The 23,459-nt window shown below is 43.7% G+C and overlaps 1 protein-coding gene across 2 annotated transcripts; it reads right to left on the reverse strand.

Annotated features, from left to right (window-relative positions):
* Positions 1-821: 821 nt before the first annotated feature.
* Positions 822-23,371, reverse strand: efcab7 (EF-hand calcium binding domain 7). Of its 2 annotated transcripts, XM_024422309.2 has the most exons (14): positions 23,251-23,371; positions 22,892-23,037; positions 22,376-22,587; positions 20,048-20,134; positions 19,695-19,887; positions 18,072-18,193; positions 15,629-15,770; positions 14,155-14,264; positions 13,173-13,333; positions 12,537-12,670; positions 12,102-12,250; positions 11,671-11,880; positions 4,341-4,448; positions 822-2,957 (listed from the first exon to the last, which is right to left on the reverse strand). In XM_024422309.2, exons 2-14 carry the CDS (start codon positions 23,034-23,036, stop codon positions 2,877-2,879), a joined length of 1,854 nt encoding a protein of 617 aa, XP_024278077.1. In that variant the 5' UTR covers position 23,037; positions 23,251-23,371; the 3' UTR covers positions 822-2,876. The 2 variants fall into 2 exon arrangements, with proteins under 2 accessions (XP_024278077.1, XP_024278078.1); XM_024422310.2 differs by lacking the exons at positions 22,376-22,587; positions 22,892-23,037; positions 23,251-23,371 and adding an exon at positions 21,298-21,444.
* Positions 23,372-23,459: the final 88 nt, after the last annotated feature.

Genomic DNA, 23,459 nt, shown 5'->3' on the forward strand with positions numbered 1-23,459 from the left:
TACCCCGGCCAAACCGGGACATGTGCACTGCCCTATGGGACTCCCAACCACAGCCAGATGTGATACAGCTTGGATTTGAACCAAGGATTGTAGTGACGCCTCTTGCACTGAGATACAGTGCCTTAGACTGCTGCGCCATTCGTGTATCTGTCTACAACACATGGGTTCATTGACACTGTAGGTTGTGTTTTCTCAGTGAGGATTTTATTGATTCTGTACAGCATCAAATAATGAGATGGAATTAGACAAAACATTTCCATGCATCTCCTAGTGCATATAACAGGTTGGGACAAACTTAACAGATATATAAAACATGTTTAACCTTTGACTTTGTGGTGAACCACTCTTTTAAAACTGCAAGTCAGTAAAGCAATGAGCAAACATGCCATAGCACTTGAGTCAGCCCATGTTCCGAAGAGACAACCCCCCAAAATAAAACATGCACAAAAAAAATAAAGCAAGCTACTGAGTTTCAGCTACTTCTTGCCCAGGAATTGTGTTACAACCAGCCCAACAATCAGAAGCACATGGGGTATGTGGTTGTTGTGACAGAGGCCAGGTCGAGGTCACCGTCTAGTTTCTCTAATGCATCAATCACTGTTTGAACACCACATCAAGTAAAAGCAGTGCAGTTTATCAACAGGGCCTGGCTGTCATCGTGACGCAGCACTCTTATTTGATCAATCGAAAAAATAACATGCAAGAGGGCAGTGGTGAGGTCATCGAAAGTTGCAATCAATTGTTGAAACACTTGAAAAACATGTCTATGTCAAGTGTCCATGTGCAGCGGTTAGGACGGAATCAGACGCAGGATACAGAACTGAGTAAAATACGTACTTTACTCGAAAAGAAACAACATTTCCACGCAGGGAAAACACACCAGCTCACAGAAGTCTTGAACACTAAACAAAAAACAAACACACACAAAACCATGTGGGAACTAGAGGGTTAAATAGGGAATAAATATTAACGTAATGGGAACCAGGTGTGTACAATCAAGACAAAACAAATGGAAAAAGAAACGTAGATCGGTGGCAGCTAGAAAGCCGGTGACGACAACCGCCGAACGCCGCCCGAACAAGGAAAGGCACCAACTTCGGGCGGAAGTCGTGACAGTCTAAATGAACATGTATGTAGAAGGCATTAGCCCATTGTGACATTTAACTGCTCAGAGTAGTTGCTACACGCTACACTGAAACTCTTTCATTCACAGCCCATTATTAACAAGGTATTACCTCAGACATTACCCATTAGTAATGACATAATTGCGTTCTTGGGGATTAACTGAAACCAGAGCCACTTGGTTAAGGTTTGATACCAGGCAAGAAGGCCTACCAGAGAGCATGCATTACTACCGCAGTTCCATCACTGTTCCAGCTAAAAGAGGACTGTGAGGTAAAGCAGTGAGAAAGGAAGAGTGGAGTGGCACTCAGCAGATTAAATACAGCTCACATCATGTGACATTTACCGGTGAGTTCTACAGTTACAGTAGAAAAAAGTCAAAGGGCAAAGTAATGGCCTGCAAGCTATTAATAGGAGGTCAAGAAGACTGTGCTCAGCGCTAAAGGAGAATAAAGTGCAGGCCTCAGTGAGGAGCACAGGAATGTAGCCGACTGCTAGGCAGGCCAGGCAGCAGCAGGGCTCTCACAGCCACCCGTGTCAAATTATCATCCAAACCTGAACTGTACCGTGCTGGCCTTTCCAGCATGATTACAGCAACTAGGCCAGTGCAGTACAACTCTGATCAGCAGTGTCAAACGTTGAGGCCTAAGGGAAGAGCACACAGGCGTGTCTGACTGCCAGGCAACTCTCACAGGGCTCTCACACCCTTGTTGCACTATCAAGACAACCTGAACCATTCTGTGCTATTTTCTTTTCACATTATTCTTTGAAACATGGTTCCAGCAGCTATGGTGGATGTGTAACCAAGCCAGTGCTCAGTAGTGTGAAAATGGTGCAAGAACAAGTCTCCAGAGCAGTGTGATGAACAAGTCTCCAGAACAGTGTGGTAAACAAGTCTCCAGAGCAGTGTGGTGAACAAGTCTCCAGAGCAGTGTGGTGAACAAGTCTCCAGAGCAGTGTGGTGAACAAGGCTCCAGAGCAGTGTGGTGAACAAGGCTCCAGAGCAGTGTGGTGAACAAGGCTCCAGAGCAGTGTGGTGAACAAGGCTCCAGAGCAGTGTGGTGAACAAGGCTCCAGAGCAGTGTGGTGAACAAGGCTCCAGAGCAGTGTGGTGAACAAGGCTCCAGAGCAGTGTGGTGAACAAGGCTCCAGAGCAGTGTGGTGAACAAGGCTCCAGAGCAGTGTGGTGAACAAGGCTCCAGAGCAGTGTGGTGAATAGGCATCTCACAATGTCTACAAGTTAATCCATTATTTTAAATTTGAGATTTATTTTTGAGTTTCGACAGACATACGTAATATTGTTATTTACCATATTGTTTGTAAATATGACACTTGAGCACACTTGTTAAAACACATTACAATGCACATCATATTCGTATATAAAGGCATGTGATAAAACTATGTCCTATTGCAAAATTATACACATTATTATAGGAGTCAGAGTACAATGAAAATTGAGTGTTAAAAATATTATAAATCAGTGCAAATATTAGTTCAGTATCATTATCTACAGTATCTCTATTATAGTTCCATTTCCATTAAAGATTTTTCAAAATCAACATAATTTCATACAATTCCATGGAAAAACGCAACTACACACCACTATCACAAAGGCACATGTTACATACATATAGTATTATTCATTAATTCAGTTTCCCGTTGGCTATAAATAGCTGTTGGCCCACTGTCCTTTTTCTACTAGTATGTTTTATAAAGTACCATGGTAATATTAGGGTTGCTGTCTTATCACTGATTCACTGGCATGGTATAATGCTCTCCACACAGCTGTAGGTCCACTCCTGGTGCTCGTTGATGGGCAGGACATGCTGGCACACCTGAGAGACATGACAAAGACCATTTAAAGTGAAAAACATTATTACACTTGCCCCATTGAGAAACTTGAATGCTTCTTGATGTAACGTGTTGCTTGTTTCCTCTTAAGAGAGAGCAAGTGTGGTTGATCTCTCCTTTACACCCATCAACATATGTTACACAACAGGAGAAATAGAGCATTAACTGCTCAATGGAGGTCAAATCTGTCTATTTAACATACACTATATATACACAAATGTATGTGGACACCCATTCAAATTAGGGGTTTCGGCTATTTCAGCCACACCCGTTGCTGACAGGTGTATAAAATCGAGGACATAGCCATGCGATCTCCATAGACAAACATTGGCAGTAGAATGGCCTTACTGAAGAGCTCAGGGAATTTCAACGTGGCACCGTCATAGGATACCACCTTTCCAACAAGTCAGTTCGTCAAATTTCTGCTCTGCTAGAGCTGCCCCGGTCAACGGTAAGTACTGTTATTGTGAAGTGTAAATGTCTAGGCTTCATGAAATGGGTTTCCATGGCCAAGTAGCCGTACACAAGCCTAAGATCACCGTGCGCAATGCCAAGCGTCGGCTGGAGTGGTGTAAAGCTCGCCACTATTGGACTCTGGAGCAGTGGAAACACGTTTTCGGGATAAATGATTCACGCTTCATCATCTGGCAGTCTTGACAGATAAATCTGCCCGAATGCGTAGTGCCAACTGTAAAGTTTGGTGGAGGAGGAATAATGGTCAGGGGCTGTTTTTCATGGATCGGGCTAGGCCCCTTAGTTCCAGTAAAGGGAAATCTTAATGCTACAGCATACAATTACATTCTAGATGATTCTGTGCTTCCAGCCTTGTGGCAACAGTTTGAGGAAGGCCATTTCCTGTTTCAGCATGACAATGCCCACGTGCACAAAACGAGGTCCATACAGAAGTGGTTTGTCGAGATCGGTGTGGAAGAACTTGACCGGCCTGCACAGAGCCCTGACCTCAACCCCATCGAACACCTTTGGGATGAATTGGACGCCGAATGCGAGCCAGGCCTAATTGCCCAACATCCGTGCCCGACCTCACTAATGCACTTGTGACTGAATGGAAGCAAGTCCCCACAGTAATGTTCCAACATCTAGTGGAAAGCCTTCCCAGAAGAACGGAGGCTGCTATTGCAGCAAAGGTGGGACCAACTCCATATTAATGCCCATGATTTTGCAATTAGATGTTAAACGAGTAGGTGTCCACATACTTATGGTCATGTAGTGTACATCCCACAAACTATGAAGCCTAAAAATAATGATAAACTTTCTTAACATTTTGCTGAATCAAGCAGAAGAAAGAATAGGAGACAGCTCAACCTCGGTCCTATGGGACAGTGTGTTCTGTGAGTACAGTATCTCACCATCTTGGTTCTAGCAGGGACCTCTACAGCGAACACACTCATCCCTCTGCTGCTGCTGCAGTTCTTACTCTGCTCGTTGTTCACGTGCACCGTCACCTTCTGGTTGGTCTGCAATAGTATAGAGGGGAGATTTTATATGAACTGTTACATAAAGAACAATAGGTAATGTCATGGTAGCCTGGTCAAGCCAGACTGAGTCTTTAGCCCATTGCGAGTGCAGCGTTTAGTCTGGTTTAACCAGGTTAACATGATGGCCCAGCGTCTGGGGAAATGGGCTGGTGGTAGCCTAAGTAGGTGGACAATTCAAATGAGTTCATTTAACCATGCATATGGATTGCTACATTTCCTTTACGAGCTGTGATACCAAGCTTGCTACAGTATTTCCTTACTAAACCCTCCACCCAGAACCTTCACTGCTGGCTGCTTTCACTATTAAGCTAATTTGAAAAAGTATAACACAAACCTCCTACAGTATAGTATTACCAGATACATGGAGAAAAACAGTCTACTAAATCAAAAAGAAACTGCAGCACTCTGATGGTTTTAATGCTCCACACAAACTATTCTGCCCACTATGTGTGACCATAAATGCTCACAGTGTGGATCTTGTTGCCATGTGAATGGAGGCGTAAGCTGCATATCAATTACAGCATTATGTGATAATGGACTCACTCCTCAACAGTTCTAGACTAGCAGCAATGTATGACGTTGGAGGTCTAATGTACACACATTTCTCAAATCAAATGTTATTTGTTACATGCGCCAAATACAACAGGCGCAGCAGACCTTAGCATGAAATGCTTGCTTACAAGCCCTTAACCAACAATGCAGTTAAGAAAATATTTACTAAATAAACTAAAGTAAAACTTTTTTTTTTAAAGTAACACAGTAAAATAACAATAACGAGGCTATATACAGGGGGTACCGGTGCCAAGTCAATGTGCTGGGGTACAGGATAGTCAAGGTAATTTGTACATGTAGGTAGGGGTAAAGTGACTATGCATAGATAATAAACAGCGAGTAGCAGCAGTGTAAAAACAAAGGGGGCGGGCATTTATTTAATTGTTCAGCAGTCTTATGGCTTGGGGATATGGGCCTTTTGGACCTAGACTTGGCACTCCGGTACCACTTGCCGTGCGGTAGCAGAGAGAAGTCTATGACTTGGGTAACTGGAGTCTGACAATTCTTTGGGCCTTCCTCTGACACCACCTAGTAAATCAAATCAAATTTTATTTGTCACATACACATGGTTAGCAGATGTTAATGCGAGTGTAGCGAAATGCTTGTGCTTCTAGTTCCGACAATGCAGTAATAACCAACAAGTAATCTAACTAACAATTCCAAAACTACTGTCTTATACACAGTGTAAGGGGATAAAGAATATGTACATAAGGATATATGAATGAGTGATGGTACAGAGCAGCATAGGCAAGATACAGTAGCTGATATCGAGTGCAGTATATACATATGAGGTGAGTATGTAAACAAAGTGGCATGGTTGAAGTGGCTAGTGATACATGTATTACATAAGGATGCAGTCGATGATATAGAGTACAGTATATACGTATGCATATGAGATGAATAATGTAGGGTATGTAAACAGTATATAAGGTAGCATTGTTTAAAGTGGCTAGTGATATATTTACATCATTTCCCATCAATTCCCATTATTAAAGTGGCTGGAGTTGAGTCAGTGTCAGTGTGTTGGCAGCAGCCACTCAATGTTAGTGGTGGCTGTTTAACAGTCTGATGGCCTTGAGATAGAAGCTGTTTTTCAGTCTCTCGGTCCCAGCTTTGATGCACCTGTACTGACCTCGCCTTCTGGATGATAGCGGGGTGAACAGGCAGTGGCTCGGGTGGTTGATGTCCTTGATGATCTTTATGGCCTTCCTGTAGCATCGGGTGGTGTAGGTGTCCTGGAGGGCAGGTAGTTTGCCCCCGGTGATGCGTTGTGCAGACCTCACTACCCTCTGGAGAGCCTTACGGTTGAGGGCGGAGCAGTTGCCGTACCAGGCGGTGATACAGCCCGCCAGGATGCTCTCGATTGTGCATCTGTAGAAGTTTGTGAGTGCTTTTGGTGACAAGCCGAATTTCTTCAGCCTCCTGAGGTTGAAGAGGCGCTGCTGCGCCTTCTTCACGATGCTGTCTGTGTGAGTGGACCAATTCAGTTTGTCTGTGATGTGTATGCCGAGGAACTTAAAACTTGCTACCCTCTCCACTACTGTTCCATCGATGTGGATAGGGGGTGTTCCCTCTGCTGTTTCCTGAAGTCCACAATCATCTCCTTAGTTTTGTTGACGTTGAGTGTGAGGTTATTTTTGACACCACACTCCGAGGGCCCTCACCTCCTCCCTGTAGGCCGTCTTGTCGTTGTTGGTAATCAAGCCTACCACTGTTGTGTCGTCCGCAAACTTGATGATTGAGTTGGAGGCGTGCGTGGCCACGCAGTCGTGGGTGAACAGGGAGTACAGGAGAGGGCTCAGAACGCACCCTTGTGGGGCCCCAGTGTTGAGGATCAGCGGGGAGGAGATGTTGTTGCCTACCCTCACCACCTGGGGGCGGCCCGTCAGGAAGTCCAGTACCCAGTTGCACAGGGCGGGGTCGAGACCCAGGGTCTCGAGCTTGATGACGAGCTTGGAGGGTACTATGGTGTTGAATGCCGAGCTGTAGTCGATGAACAGCATTCTCACATAGGTATTCCTCTTGTCCAGAAGGGTTAGGGCAGTGTGCAGTGTGGTTGAGATTGCATCGTCTGTGGACCTATTTGGGCGGTAAGCAAATTGGAGTGGGTCTAGGGTGTCAGGAAGGGTGGAGGTGATATGGTCCTTGACTAGTCTCTCAAAGCACTTCATGATGACGGATGTGAGTGCTACGGGGCAGTAGTCGTTTAGCTCAGTTACCTTAGCTTTCTTGGGAACAGGAACAATGGTGGCCCTCTTGAAGCATGTGGGAACAGCAGACTGGTATAGGGATTGATTGAATATGTCCGTAAACACACCGGCCAGCTGGTCTGCGCATGCTCCGAGGGCGCGGCTGGGGATGCCGTCTGGGCCTGCAGCCTTGCGAGGGTTAACACGTTTAAATGTCTTACTCACCTCGGCTGCAGTGAAGGAGAGACCGCATGTTTTCATTGCAGGCCGTGTCAGTGGCACTGTATTGTCCTCAAAGCGGGCAAAAAAGTTATTTAGTCTGCCTGGGAGCAAGACATCCTGGTCCGTGACTGGGCTGGATTTCTTCCTGTAGTCCGTGATTGACTGTAAACCCTGCCACATGCCTCTTGTGTCTGAGCCATTGAATTGAGATTCTACTTTGTCTCTGTACTGACGCTTAGCTTGTTTAATAGCCTTGCGGAGGGAATAGCTGCACTGTTTGTATTCAGTCATGTCACCAGACACCTTGCCCTGATTAAAAGCAGTGGTTCACGCTTTCAGTTTCACACGAATGCTGCCATCAATCCACGGTTTCTGGTTAGGGAATGTTTTAATCGTTGCTATGGGAACGACATCTTCAACGCACGTTCTAATGAACTCGCACACCGAATCAGCGTATTCGTCAATGTTGTTGTCTGACGCAATACGAAACATCTCCCAGTCCACGTGATGGAAGCAGTCTTGGAGTGTGGAGTCAGCTTGGTCAGACCAGCGTTGAACAGACCTCAGCGTGGGAGCTTCTTGTTTTAGTTTCTGTCTGTAGGCAGGGATCAACAAAATGGAGTCGTGGTCAGCTTTTCCGAAAGGGGGCGGGGCAGGGCCTTATATGCGTCGCGGAAGTTAGAGTAACAATGATCCAAGGTCTTTCCACCCCTGGTTGCGCAATCGATATGCTGATAAAATTTAGGGAGTCTTGTTTTCAGATTAGCCTTGTTAAAATCCCCAGCTACAATGAATGCAGCCTCCGGATAAATCGTTTCCAGTTTGCAGAGAGTTAAATAAAGTTCGTTCAGAGCCATCGATGTGTCTGCTTGGGGGGGGGATATATACGGCTGTGATTATAATCGAAGAGAATTCTCTTGGTAGATAATGCGGTCTACATTTAGTTGGTAGATAATGATAATTTGGTAGATAATGCGGTCTACAGACCGCCTCGTTTCCCTCTTTTTCGGAGTCGTTTTTTTGGGTCGCTGCATGGAATCCACTCCGTTGTCCTGTTTGTAAGGCAGAACACAGGATCCGCGTTGCGAAAAACATATTCTTGGTCGTACTGATGGTGAGTTGACGCTGATCTTATATTCAGTAGTTCTTCTCGACTGTATGTAATGAAACCTAAGATGACCTGGGGTACTAATGTAAGAAATAACACGTAAAAAAACAAAAAACTGCATAGTTTCCTAGGAACGCGAAGCGAGGCGGCCATCTCTGTCGGCCATCTCTGTCGGCGCCGGAAGTGGAAACTAGTATCTAGGTCCTGGATGGATGTGATGTACTGGGACGTATGCACTACCTTCTGTAGCGCTTTACGGTTGGATTCCGAGAAGTTGCTATGCCAGGCGGTGATGCGACTGGTCAAGATGCTCTCAATGGTGCAGCTGCAGAACTTTTTGAGGATATGGAGACCCATGCAAAATCTTTTCAGTCTCCTGAGGGGGAAAAGGCATTGCAGTGCCCTCTTACCCGACTGTCTGGGTGTGTTTGGACCATGATAGTTTGCTGGTGATGTGGAAACCCTTTCCACTACAGCTCTGTCGATGTGAATGGGGGCGTGTTCGGCCCTCCTTTTCCTGTAGTCCACGATCACCTCCTTTGTCTTGCTCACATTGAGGGAGAGGTTGTTGTCCTGACACCACACTGCCAGGTCTCTGACCTCCTCCCTATAGGCTGTCTCATTGTTGTCGGTGATCAGGCCTACCACCATTGTGTCATCAGTAAACTTAATGGTGTTGGAGTTGTGCTTGGCCAAGCAGTCGTAGCTGAACAGGGAGTACAGGAGGGGACTAAGCACACACCCCTGAGGGGCCCCCGTGTTGAAGATTAGCGTGGCAGATGTGTTGTTGCCTACCCTTACCGCCTGGAGACGGCCCGTCAGGAAGTCCAGGATCCAGTTGCAGAGGGAGGTGTTTAGTCCCAGGGTCCTTAGCTTAGTGATGTGCTTTGTGGGCACTATGGTGTTGAACGATGAGCTGTAGTCAATGAACAACATTCTCACATAGGTGTTCCATTTGTCCAGGTGGGAAAGTGCAGTGTGGAGTGCGATTGAGATTGCGTCATCTGTGGAACTGTTGTGGCGGTATACAAATTGGAGTGGGCCTTGGATTTCCGGGATGATGATATTGATGTGAGCCATGACCAGTCTTTCAAAGAACTTCATGGCTACCGATGTGAGTGCTACAGGGCGGTAGACATTTAGGCAGGTTACCTTCACTTTCTTGGGCACAGGGACTATGGTGGTCTGCTTGAAACATCTAGGTATTACAGACTCGTTCAGGGACAGGTTGAAAATGTCAGTGAAGACACTTGCTAGTTGGTCCGCGCATGCTCTGAGTACACGTCCTGGTAATCCGTCTGGCCCCGTGGCCTTGTGAATGTCGACCTGTTTAAAGGGATTCCTCACATCGGCTATGGAGAGCGTGATAACACAGTCGTCCGGAACAGCTGGTGCTCTCATGCATGCGTCAGTGATGCTTGCCTCGAAGCAAACATAAATCAAATCAAATGTATTTATATAGCCTTCGTACATCAGCTGATATCTCAAAGTGCTGTACAGAAACCCAGCCTAAAACCCCAAACAGCAAGCAATGCAGGTGTAGAAGCACGATGGCTAGGAAAAACTCCCTAGAAAGGCCAAAACCTAGGAAGAAACCTAGAGAGGAACCAGGCTATGAGGGGTGGCCAGTCCTCTTCTGGCTGTGCCGGGTGGAGATTATAACAGAACATGGCCAAGATGTTCAAATGTCTCTGTTTTGTCCGAGTTTAAAAGTAGAAAGTTTGCAGCCATCCACTTCCTTATGTCTGAAACAGGCTTCTAGTGAGGGCAATTTTGGGGCTTCACCATGTTTCATAGAAATGTACAGCTGTGTGTAATCCGCATAGCAGTGAAAGTTAACATTATGTTTTCAAATGACATCCCCCAAGAGGTAAAATATATAGTGAAAACAATAGTGGTCCTAAAACGGAACCTTGAGGAACACCGAAATGTACAGTTGATTTGTCAGAGGACAAACCATTCACAGAGACAAACTGATATCTTTCCGACAGATAAGATCTAAACCAGGCCAGAACTTGTCCATGTTGACCAATTTGGGTTTCCAATCTCTCCAAAAGAATGTGGTGATCGATGGTATCAAAAGCAGCACTAAGGTCTAGGATCACAAGGACAGATGCAGAGCCTCGGTCTGATGCTATTAAAAGGTAATTTACCACCTTCACAAGTGCAGTCTCAGTGCTAGGATGGGGTCTAAAACCAGACTGAAGCATTTCGTATACATTGTTTGTCTTCAGGAAGGCAGTGAGTTGCTGCGCAACAGCCATTTCTAACATTTGAGAGGAATGGAAGATTCGATATAGGCCGATAGTTTTTTATATTTTCTGGGTCAAGGTTTGGCTTTTTCAAGAGAGGCTTTTGTACTTCCACTTTTAGTGAGTTTGGTACACAACCGGTGGATAGAGAGCCGTTTATTATGTTCAACATAGGAGGGCCAAGCACAGGAAGCAGCTCTTTCAGTAGTTTAGTTGGAATAGGGTCCAGTATGCAGCTTGAAGGTTTAGAGGCCATGATTATTTTCATCATTGTGTCAAGAGATATAGTGCATAAAAGGCATTTAGCCTGTCTGGTTGGCTCACGTCACTGAGCGGCCTGGTTTCCCTTAGCAGTCCGTAATAGTTTGCAAGCCTTGCCACACCGACGGCTGTCAGAGCCGGTGTAGTAGGCTTGTAAAGAATTCCCTACAGGTCAAATTTACATTCAGAAATATGTCAAAACAGACTTGGTTGAAAGCGGATCAGATAAATGAAGATACCTCCATGTTTTTTTCTTCAACAGGCTAGTGTGTATCAAAAATATGAAGGAATCACAATTTATTTTACCTTTATTCAACTAGGCAAGTCTGTTAAGAACAAATTCTTATTTTTAATGACGGCCTTGGAACAGTGGGTTAACTGCCTTGTTTAGGGGCAGAACACCAGATTTTTACCTCAGCTCGGGGATTCGATCTTTCAACCTTTCGGTTACTGGCCCAACACTCTAACCACTAGGCAACCTGCCACCCCATAGAGCCCCACAATCATCAGAGTAAATACAGAACATCCCCTCTAGTGGCTGATCATCTTGTTGGTTCAATAAAACCTTTGAAAACACAATGCAAAAAAATCCAATAGTATTTATTCTAGTCCTTCACCTTGTTGGCGATGACGGTGGAGATCCTGTGTTCTCCTCTGTAGGTGTAGACCAGGACGTTCTCCTGACCCCTGAGGGTTTTGACCTCTGACCTGGCCGTGATGGACCTCTGCAGGGCTGTGTTCAGGATCCTGTGGCCTGACTCCAGACTGACCGGCTGCAGAGTACACTGACCCTCCTCACAGTAAACATCTATCAGGAACGGACATGCCTAGGGGAGGATGAGAAGGATGGATTTATTTATACCGCACTTGTTAGACAATATTGTTAGTCAATTTGTGATGATTCAATGGAGGTATGTATTGGTCTGATATTTGATGTGCTATGGTACTGCTGAGTGCTACTGCTCTGTGTGCTGCTACTACCAGCAGCTAATACACACAAAGGAACAGTGTGTGTGTGTGTGTGTGTGTGTCTAGCACTAGGACCCACCTCCACCATCTCCAGATTGCGGTTGTAGCCCATGGCCTCCAGCGTTACCCAGAGGTCTGTGGGGTCTCCCCCCCTCTCGCTGGCCTCCATCAGGTTGAGCTCCATGAAGCCCTGACGACTGAGCTGGTTCTTCCGGGTGTCAAAGTTCTCTGGGAGGGAGTCACATAGAGGAGTCATGAACCACTTGAAGAATCAATTGAACCAAATTCAACTAATACACCGGACAGGTAGTGTGTTCTTTAAGCCCGAGTCAAACTGCCATCAGACTCAATCTAAACAAGAATCATTTCATTTTCAAAACAGCCTGGTTTGACTCTAGCCAAAGCATTGATTAAAGAAAACACGATCAGCACGAAGCTGGAACAACACATGACCTGGTGGCATATGATAGCAGTCTACTATATTATCCATTTGTATAGATCAGGTATATTTCACCTTTGCAGACAGCCCATGCTTCCTCATCACAGTTCTCTCCACTGGTCCTGAGCTCAAAGAAGTTGTACTCCTCCAGACTGAGGAGGCCATTCCCATCCAGGTCTATCACCTCAAAGATATCCGACAGCGCCCCCCTGTGGTAGGAAGGAAGCATTGTCCAGGTCAGCTCCTGACTGAATCCTCTTCACAGATATAGAGCGGCACATTTGATATGTACTGTGGACATTAATACACAACATCCGGCACCTTTCACAATAATACAAATATTTTGCCTCTGATAATGAATTTAAGGTTCACATTGTACAGGGCAACTACTAGGGCCAGGACGATACCAGTACTGCTATACTTATTAGTATCGTGGCAAGGAAACAAAACATGAAGCGGATTTAAAACATGCCCTAATGTTGGAAACAAATATCATTATGTTGTCATCCAGAGTCACATCGATTTATTTTCTAACCTATAGCACACAATACTTTACATACAGCAAGTTTTAAAAGGACCAAAGAGTTTGGTCTGCTTCGAGTGTTTTCATTTTGCAATGGAATAAATATAGTGATACTGGTGTTAATACTGTATAATATTACTCCTCATCATTTCTAGCAGGTGTATAACAGTTAGGGGTGTATAACTCACCTGAAGTCCCTAGTGAGGTCCAGCTCCCCCGTGTCAGTCCTGTTGACCAGCGTGACAGGTTTAGACACACTCTTCCTGGTCCTCTTCCTCAGCCTACAGCTCGTGGTGAAGGGAAGGAGGCAGTAGGTACCAGCACTCAGCTCCCCCTTCCAGCAACACTTCTGTTTTCAGGAACAATGTTTGTTAGGGTTTTCAATTTAAGTTTTGTACACAATCACTGGAGATGAACAGCATCACGGCTGGCCACTAGAGGTCAGTAAACATTTGAAAGAGACAGTTTGAAAGGCTATTATCATACTATACTTAAGCAATAGGCATGAGGGGGTGTGATATATGGCCAATATACCACGGCTAAGGGCTGTTTTTAGGCACGACGCATCACTAAGGGCTGTGCCTGGACACAGCCCTTAGCCGTGGTATATAAACCATATACCACAAACCTCTGAGGTGCCTTATTGCTATTATAAACTGGTTACCAATGTAATTAGAGCAGAAAAATAAATGTTTTGTCATACCCGTGGTATACGGTCTAATATACCATGGCTGTCAGCCAATCAGCATTCTGGGCTCGAACCAACCAGTTTATAATTCAAATTAGAGGTTTTCACAGGTCCAAAAACTTGCACCTGGACAGGCCGGAGGACAATTAGACCCTAACGGATCTGGGTCTCGACCAGACTCGATTGGACCGGAGTGACAAAAAAAAAGTATGTTCATCAGTCAAGCTGGCTAGGCCTTCTAGAAGTCAATAAATTCACCTTGTTGGAGTAAAATAAATATGCTATGCAGAACCGTGGTCGATAATCAAACAGGACACGTCGGACCCGAGGAACAAGTTAGAATTTCAGACCCGAATCCAATCGAGTCCACCCGGACCCATGAAGACCTCTACTACAAATATACTCTCTCGCTCTCTAAATTGGAGGTTGTTTCATTTGAAAATGGTCATCATGCATGACATTTACAATAATTAAGGACTGACCTCTTTGTCTCTTGACTCAGTGAAACACACCAAAGTGGAGTCCTCTTTAGTGTCTTTTCCTGACACCACAAAGACAGCTGTGTCCACCGACATCCAGGATGAGGGCTTTTCTAAGAAACAGGACAAAAAGGTCACATTCCAAAAAGGTTACATTCCAGTCCTCAATTGCAAATATCAAAACATTGGGGGGGTCTGATGGTCAGGGTTGGGGAGTAACGGATTACAATAAAACTAACTGTAATCCGTTACCAGCTAAAATATCTAGGATTACTTTTAAATTCAGAAAGGATGTTTGCGGAAAAAATATTTATGACACCTTTCTATTCTCAATGACATTCAAATCAGCATTGAAAAAAGGCTCAAGTTTAAGTTTGTTCTGCCGAAGCGAGTCTGACCACAAGTCACAGACCACTATGATGACACAGAATGCGTTTGATAGATCACGGGAAAAGAGCTGGATTAAGGCTTTTGCAGGCTACAGTCCAAGCTACGTCTTCCAATGGTGCAACTGCTGGCGGCATCCAAAGATCATACATCCAATTTGAATAAACGCTTGGAGGCATGGACGACAGCAGTGGTGTAGCTGACAGGCAATCTGGATATCACTTATTATTGACACGGTATCTACATAGCGCAATGATGTGGTGCTCTCGAGTGGCGCATCGGTCTAAGGCACTGCATCTCAGTGCTAGAGGCGTCACTACAGACCCTGGTTTGATTCCAGGCTGTATCACAACCAGCCGTGATTGGGAGTCCCATATGGCGCACAATTGGCCCAGCGTTGTCCAGGTTAGGGTTTGGCTGGGGTAGACCGTCATTGAAAATAAGAATTTGTTCTTAACTGACTTGCCTAGTTAAATAAAGGTGAAATAAAAAAGAAATAAAACATGTGAATCAAACTGTTGCTCACTCATTTAGCTATTTGGGCCTTACAGATTGTGGTCGTATGTATATTTTAACACAATAATGGTTGAATTGAGGAAGTTTAAGCTGCCTATAAATCCTTGTTTTTTGCGACCAGTGAAAAATAAGCTCTTGCAACGGCAGCATAGTTGCACGGATCCCAGCGGTCCACGTGGATCCTAAACTATGGAATACAAGTTTGAGGGAGTGTCTCTCTTCTAAACTCCTCCATGGTATTGTGATCCATACTGTCAAAAACTAGTTGAATTTAAGACCACGAGTGGGGATTTTATTGCTCAACACATTTTTTACTGATTTAAAAAAACAAAAAAGTCCATAGGCCTAATGGCTAAGGTTGAGAGTCTGATGGTGAGGTAGACTTACCAAGTCTCTGGCTAAGGTTGAGAGTCTGATGGTGAGGTAGACTTACCAAGTCTCTGGCTAAGGTTGAGAGGTCTGATGGTGAGGTAGACTTACCAAGTCTCTGGCTAAGGTTGAGAGGTCTGATGGTGAGGTAGACTTACCAAGTCTCTGGCTAAGGTTGAGAGGTCTGATGGTGAGGTAGACTTACCAAGTCTCTGGCTAAGGTTGAGAGGTCTGATGGTGAGGTAGACGGTGGCTGTCTGGGGGACGGTGAGACGATATTGCAGGGACGTGATGCCTCCATCCTCCTCAAGGAAGAAACTGCCCTTCATACAGGTGTGATGCCAGTCCTGGCAAAGGGGAGACATTTTTTTATTATCAAAAACTGCTTTAATATCCCAGTGGGCCTTTTAACTGACATAATGTATGAAAAGCTCACAGAATGGCCTACAATCCTTGAGCAATGCATTAGTGCAGGTGGTTTCAAAACAAGAGGAAACCGATACCCTGAGAAGTAAATATTAAAGGGATGCATCATGTTGAATTTGTCACAAATATAAATGATAACTCACTTGGAAATCCGTTAAACAGACAGATATAAATGGGCATGATGGCCCCACATTAAGTATGCTAATTCAGAGAGCATATTCACAATGTTATGCTTCCGCACCTTGCTTCAGTACCCAACACCAACAAGTAGACCACTAAATACAACCACCAGATGGCAGCATGGAGACAACAGCTTGAAAACAAAGGCCTCATCTAATGGGCCAGATTATTGGAAAATGGCATTGCTTTGATATATATATATTTTTTCAACAAAATAGTTTAAATAGTTGTCCTCCCAAAACATAACGTGATTATTGAACAATGTTTATGAATTCCATTTTTTGTTCCTGCCTGCTTTTTAAATCTCTATTGCAACTGATCAGAATCACCTTTATTCGACAAGTACATTTAAACACACAACATTGTTGGCCTAATATTTGGGAAATTGTATAATTTGAAAGAGAGCACAAACATCCATCCCAGATGCACATATGTACAGCATAAAAGCTCTCTCATTCCTAACCCATAGAAGACACATTCAATGAAACACAACTGCTGGTGGTCCTTACAGTCTGGAATGGCATCTTTTTAGGTGACCTGTCAATCACCAAGTTAAAGAAACAAACAAATTGTGTCTTGACAGAAAAAAAAAAAGAGTCAGCTCTTAAAACCAAAGCTATTTCCTCAAAGTATTTATGTTAGGTTGTAAAACATACAGCGGATAAAACCATAGAAGTCCCAATATCAAATCAGGCCACCTGCCCCGGGCGCATGTCACGTCCACTACTTTAAGGGGTCTGAAATAATTCCCCCCACAGAGAGAGATCAGCTTCAGCCCAATACAGGCCCCTGTCACTCAGTCACTCTACTCTGGCCCCAGCCCTAATTTACATGGCCTCTGAGGGCCACAAGGTTTCTTGCCTCCCTTTAAAACACATTCTTACCTTGCCCTAAGACATGGCTCTAGACAGCCGTACCTATTCCCAACGATCAACCCAGAACAGGCCTGGAGCAACATACTGTACAATGAGGACCTTCCAGCAGGTAATCTCCAGACACACATTGTTTAACCTTCTCCTCCATCTGGCACTTTCCAATTACACTCCTCTGACCAGGACAGTTCAGGGAGCACAGCTATTGTTTTTCTCTCTTTTGTTTTGTTGCAGTAAAGAAAACGAGCCACGGTGAAGTCAAAAAGAGTGCAAACAAAGAGAATGGGATCAATACCAACACTCTATACTTATCGACTGACCCAGAGTAAATTTGCCACCAAAAGGCATCACACAACGACAACAAAACAGCAACAACAATGCTGCCTGGCTCCAGGCCCTGATATCTACCAGTGGACTAACACCAGAGCAGAGCAATGGACTTCAGGGCTGTTACTGAAGGGACCTAAGGTGGATCCTTGCTCTGCTCCGATATTAGTGGGTAGGCCTAATGGGTGCACAATGAGGCACTCAGGAGGAGAACTCAAAGACAAAAGACCCGATCTTGGTCTAACTGCAGTTACTCTACCGTTCAAAAGTTTGGGGTCACTTAGAAATGTCCTTGTTTTTGAAAGAAAAGCACATTATTTGTCCATGAAAATAACATCAAATTGATAATGCGCCTCTCTACACCTTTGTAGATATTCCATTAAAAATCTGCCGTTTCCAGCTTCAATAGTCATTTACAACATTAACAATTTATTTTATTTTATTTTACATTTATTTAACCAGGCAAGTCAGTTAAGAACAAATTCTTATTTTCAATGACGGCCTAGGAACAGTGGGTTAACTGCAGGGGCAGAACGACAGATTTGTACCTTGTCAGCTCGGGGGTTTGAACTTGCAACCTTCCGGTTACTAGTCCAACGCTCTAACCACTCAATTTGATGTTATTTTAATGGACAGAAAATGTGCTTTTCTTTCAAAAACACAGACATTTCTAAGTGACCCCAAACTTTTGAACGGTAGTATGTATATACATCATCCCAGCCATCTCTCGGACAATTAATTATTAAGCCACATTATTTCTGTCAGAGAAAACAGACAGGTTGACCATAACCCAGTGTGTGATCGATATACATGTGAGTCCAGACTGTTCCAGGGCTGTAGTACCTGTATAGATGTGGGCTCTGCCAGCTTGACGCTCTTAGTGTTGCTGGCTGCCATGGTGATGGCGTTAGACAGTGACGACCGTCTACTGCGAGCTGAGGAGGGCCGAGACGACGATCTGCTGTCTGAGAGACATACAGACACACACAGGAGAAACACATCTGTAACTTAAACAGATAAACCCAGCTAGAAGAAACCCAGCCTTGGGCCAAGGACACCTGAAAAATATGAGCTACTCAAGCACCATCATTAAAATGTGAGACGTGATCTCAAGTTCAAACACGTTAGTTAATTCATTTGTGGAGGCATTCTAAATTACAAATTGTGCAATCACAGTCCTTCCAATCCATTATCTTGTACAACTTTCCCTCCATTGCTAATTAAAAACAGGAAATATAAATTCAATAATCTAGTGCTTGATTGTTTCTCAGACCATCGAAGAGAGATGCAGAGTAATGTGATCCGCTATACCGTCTTAACATACCAGTTAAATGAATGGCTCCACTATTAAGGTATTTGTCAAAGATCTAATGTGTATTAATCACAGGGATCTATTTTAAAGGACCAAATCACAACTGTTTAGGAAAACGGAGACAATGATGTGTTGTTGAAATTGAAATTTAACCAAGCTGTTTTATGTGGGGGTAAAACAAGACTTCTAGTCAGAAGAAGCTAGTCTAACAACACCAAGTGAAAAATCAACTCCAAATAACCAGTCAAAACATTTGAAGCACAAGAAAAGCCTCACATGGCCTTGGTCACATGCAGACTGTGTCAGAAGCGTGTTAACACGCAAACTGTGTCAGAAGCGTGTTAACACGTAAAGGACAGATAAATCAATAGATGGATAATCCAGCAAGTATCTCACAACTCATTTATTTTTGCAGCTCTGGTTAGAGAGGCCTTCCCCTAGATGACTGTTTAATCCCTCATGGTCTCAGAGAGCAGTTGAGGGATCTCCCCAATCAATAACATGAACACAGAATGACCACTTAAAGCAACCCACTCCATCTTCCCATCCCTGGCCCGCCCTGCCTGGCCCTAGCTCAGACCTGGGTTCAAATACTATTTGAAATCTTTCAAATACTTTTAGCGTTCGCGTACGCCTGACTGGAGCGCCAGATGGGCGGGGTCGGCAGTTTTGCAATGTCTCTATTGGTTCCATTATGCCAGGCAAACTCAATCACATCCAGTTAAAGTATTTGAAATTATTTCAAATAGTATATGAACCCAGGTCTACCCTGGTTCTCTCAGTGGGGGACATTACACACACACCCCCCTCCCAACCCTCCCTCTGTTAACCTACCTCATAATGGAAGATATGATTACCTAAATCACAATGCTTTAGAATCCCCTCCCTACAAACAAACTGGTGTAATGGTGTGGAGATGATGGTCCATGGAGTGTCTTAATGAGGTGATTTGTCATCAGGGGAGGAAAATCAATCAATAACAGACCTATTACTTATTCCTTAACACTACTCCAGAAGAGAGCACTTATAGGCTGTGTGTGTGTGTGTGTGTGTGTGTGTGTGTGTGTGTGTGTGTGTGTGTGTGTGTGTGTGTGTGTGTAAACATGCGTAGTACTGTTCTAGGCTAGCACTCCTCTACCAGAGATCTGTAGTACCTTTCTTCAGTGTGATGTCCGGCTCGGTTTTGTGAGGTGGCTGGGGGACAGTCACAGCGGTGGACGCTAAGCTCTTTGGAGGGCTGTCTAACTCGTTGCCAAAGTTCTGCCTCTTCAGCTTGGCATCAGCCTCCAGTCTCTCCAGAGCTGCAATCTGACACTGCTCTGCCGTGGACTCCAACAGTCTGCAGAACTGGGACAAAAGCAGACAATGATATAGTGCTGTTATGTTAAGGCTGTATAATACATGAACGTGCACGCTAAAGAGTACAATTAGAGTAATACATGTAGGCCTACAGTAAAGGGCAAGGAAAAAGTATGGTACAAATAGCAAACTCTCATCCCAATCTCACCTCGGCATAGTCCAATTTGCCATCTTTGTTGGTATCAGCTAATGAAAAAATAGCATCCACCTCCTTGGCAGCCATCTTTTCACCTCTCTAGAAGAACAAGAAAGTTGATAATCAATTTTGAGCAACATACCATTGACTCAATTGGGCCTTTGATCTCAGTGTAAGTAAGTAACTTGTGATGACCTAACACCCTTTACAGACAGACTTGTTTTTTACCTGTTTTTTAGAACACAATTCATACAGTCCCATTTTTACCACATTATTTTTGGGACACGTGCGCATGCCGGCAACTGTAGGAGTGGGAGTAGTCGTGAGCCCATGTGGGTGGACGTCGATTTTAATAAATCCATTGAATATACACCATCACATAGAAATCCATTATTAATTTGTTTTCGGTCCTAAGAAACATTTTAAGACTAATACAATATATTTTAAAAAGAATAGAACAGCATATTTTGAGTTTAATGATGTTGCTGGTCTGTGCAGCCTATAGGCTATATGGCCATCCACATGAAATCATTAGTTATTATGTTCACAGACAAGGCACGATGTTCACATTCAACATATATATTTTAGAGTAGATTAAGAGTACAATGAAATATAAACAGAATAAAATACACCAAATATTTTTCCCACACAACTTGCATCACGGCAAAGTGTGAAACCGCTTTAAAGTGATATTTTGAAAACAGAGCCAAAAGCAAGCCCATGATTTTTTAAATCCACGTTTAATGTCTTTCCTGACCTTCCTCCGCTTTGTTAGGAGCAGCCGCAGGACTTTACAATGAGAGTATCTTCATCATGATACCCATATCAAATAATAGCAATCTATGTTTTCAAAAGCACGCGAGTGTCGTGTTTATATTTCACAACCTCCGCAGGCTTTTGAAGTTGCCTATACGCGATCAAGCAAAATAATAGGTCTACACTTGATTTAGGCCACATTAATGCATGCTAAATGTTTCTGATCAGTGATAGATGAGGAAACAAATAGACGTGCTATACCACCTCCACTGATTTGCCCAGCCAGAGAATTAACCAAATATACAAACGACGATTCAGAGAAACAAAATCACATTGACTGATTAAGACAGGTCACAGGCTTTTGACCAGGAGTAGGCCTAGGTTACTTAGCCGCGAGTGAAGAGCAAAATAATCCACTTGTTAAGCTACACAACATGCTGGCAAAATGTTCTGTTCAGTGCTAATGAATGAACCAACTAGAGAAGATGATCATGAGCAGCACTCACCTCAACTTATTTAACATTTCCACTGCCTAAATGTAGCCTAACCAATATCCAAACAGATTCTGTGAAGAAGAAAAATAAATGGAACAAAAATCAGACATTGATTGATTTATCAAGATGAGTCACCAGGCTTGTCTCAAAGAAGCATAAAAAGGTGCTGAAATAGTTGACCACACGCAGGTAGGCTATTCTCACTGGGCATAGATGTCAATTCAACGTCTATTCTACGTTGGTCCAACCACTGTCTGCCCAGTGAGTTGCTTCAACTGTATTAGAACAATTCGATGACTTTGGGAGTTTCAGTATAAGCAACAATTTGATGCCTTCAATTGAATCAGCCTACTTTATTTCTATATTTTCATCATTCTGTGATATTTTTTACCACAGTAATTCTTTATGGATCCATCAAGTTGTGGTTAAGAAAACAGTGCAGGCATGGGTGAGGTGACATGCCTCGTGTCAACGGTATGAAATGGCTAGCTAGTTAGCGGGGTACGTGCTAATAGCGTTTCAATCGGTGAAGTCACTTGCTCTGAGACCTTGAGGTAGTTGTTTCCCTTGCTTTGCAAGGTCTTTGGCTTTTGTGGAGCGATAGGTAACAATGCTTCGTGGGAGGCAATTGTTGATGTGGTTCGAGCCCAGGTATGGGCGAGGAGAAGGACGGAAGCAATACTGTTACACTTGCAAAGTTTAGAACTGCCAGGAGGATAGTAGTAATGGCCGATGCCTAGCAACCATCAAGAGCTTAAGAGCGTAGTGCGTGTGTCAATGCCGGCTCAGCATTACAGATACATTTCACACTAAGGCGTAGGCAGAACTTTACCACAACCATGACTAGGTCAGTTTGTGGAAATACAAGTTTATGCTTTGATACCGGCAACATCTTTCAGATATAACGAAAAGCCGCAAAAAAGTTGGCGTGATGCTAAAGTTAGCGGGAAAACATCTTGGTTTGAAAGGTGTATAAGTTGGAGCTATTCATGTACATATCTGCAATGTATCACACTTTCATTTCAATGTATTATACTGTACCTAGAAATATCTGGATGATGTAGAATGACTTCAATGAGGCAGTACTTACTGAAGTGAGGACTATGTGTAGTTCATTGTGTGAGATATAGCCATCTCCATTAATGTCCATCTTTCTGAAGGCTCTCATCAAGTCGTGCACCTCTGTCGGCCTCTCATTCTTCACTATCTCACAGAAATCATCAAAGTTCAGCTTAGTGGTACTTGGGGTCCAGTGTTTGTTGAGAGTTGCCTGAGATGGATTTCTGCCTGCCTGCTGGAGAACTAAGATAAATAGAAAAAGAATGAATTGACATATTTTCTTAACAGTTGGCAATGATGATGGCTTGTTGTTCAGTAGCTACAACATTTAGTGGAGTGTAACTTCCACTAGATGTAGCCTATTCACATTCTAAGCAGGCAGTATTATGAGGTGGTGGAAGAATTCACTGATATGCATCATTTACTTAGCTACTGACTGTATGTGAACGTGATAATTGCTACTTCAGCCAGTATCACGCTAGCAGCTACACAAATTATTGCTCTCTGATTCTAAAACGAATGACTAATGATGAGAACGTTTACTTACCACGGCATAGCTGATGTTTGGAGCTGATACTGGCCAGACTAGACCTAAATACAGTCAGGTAGGCAGCTCTGCAGTGCATGTAGAACGTTTCCTCATCAGTACATTTCTGCATCCCGATAGACTGAGAAGATGCCTGTAGAGACATTCTGTCGGAAATATATGTCAATCACACAGTTTAGTTTTCTATCAATCTATCTATCTATCGATCTATCTATCGAACTTTAGCTAACCGGCTTACTTAGCCAGACAGAGAACTCAGCACTGACAGCAGCATCCAGATTCTCAAAAATATGGTGGTTCGTAATAATTCAAGTCGACCAGCAACAACTAAAACGCACTTCATATGTAAATATGTTTACCTCGTTGAGAAAAGGACTGCTTCCAACAGTTTGGACCAGAAATAACGGTAGTTTAGTTGCTATGTACACAAACATTTCGCGACGCACTGAGAAAAGGACATCGGAAGGAACAAGAAATGTGAAAGGTTCCCATGTATTTTCACTTATAATTTAAATAAAACAATCATTTAAAACATATATTTAAAAATAGGTGTATTTAATGATACATA

The sequence above is a fragment of the Oncorhynchus tshawytscha genome, linkage group LG05, assembly GCF_018296145.1.
Source record: "Oncorhynchus tshawytscha isolate Ot180627B linkage group LG05, Otsh_v2.0, whole genome shotgun sequence".
NCBI classification, from domain to species: Eukaryota; Metazoa; Chordata; class Actinopteri; order Salmoniformes; family Salmonidae; genus Oncorhynchus; species Oncorhynchus tshawytscha.

Bases quoted from the DNA above. Each gene is read 5' to 3' on its own strand.
- efcab7 (XM_024422309.2), bottom strand. From the start codon at position 23,036: ATGTCTCTACAGGCATCTTCTCAGTCTATCGGGATGCAGAAATGTACT. The intron at 22,588-22,891 runs GTAAGTAAACGT...TATTTATCTTAG, and splicing joins CAAACATCAGCTATGCCGTG to TTCTCCAGCAGGCAGGCAGA. The intron at 12,671-13,172 runs GTGAGTTATACA...TTCCTACCACAG, and splicing joins GACCTCACTAGGGACTTCAG to GGGGGCGCTGTCGGATATCT.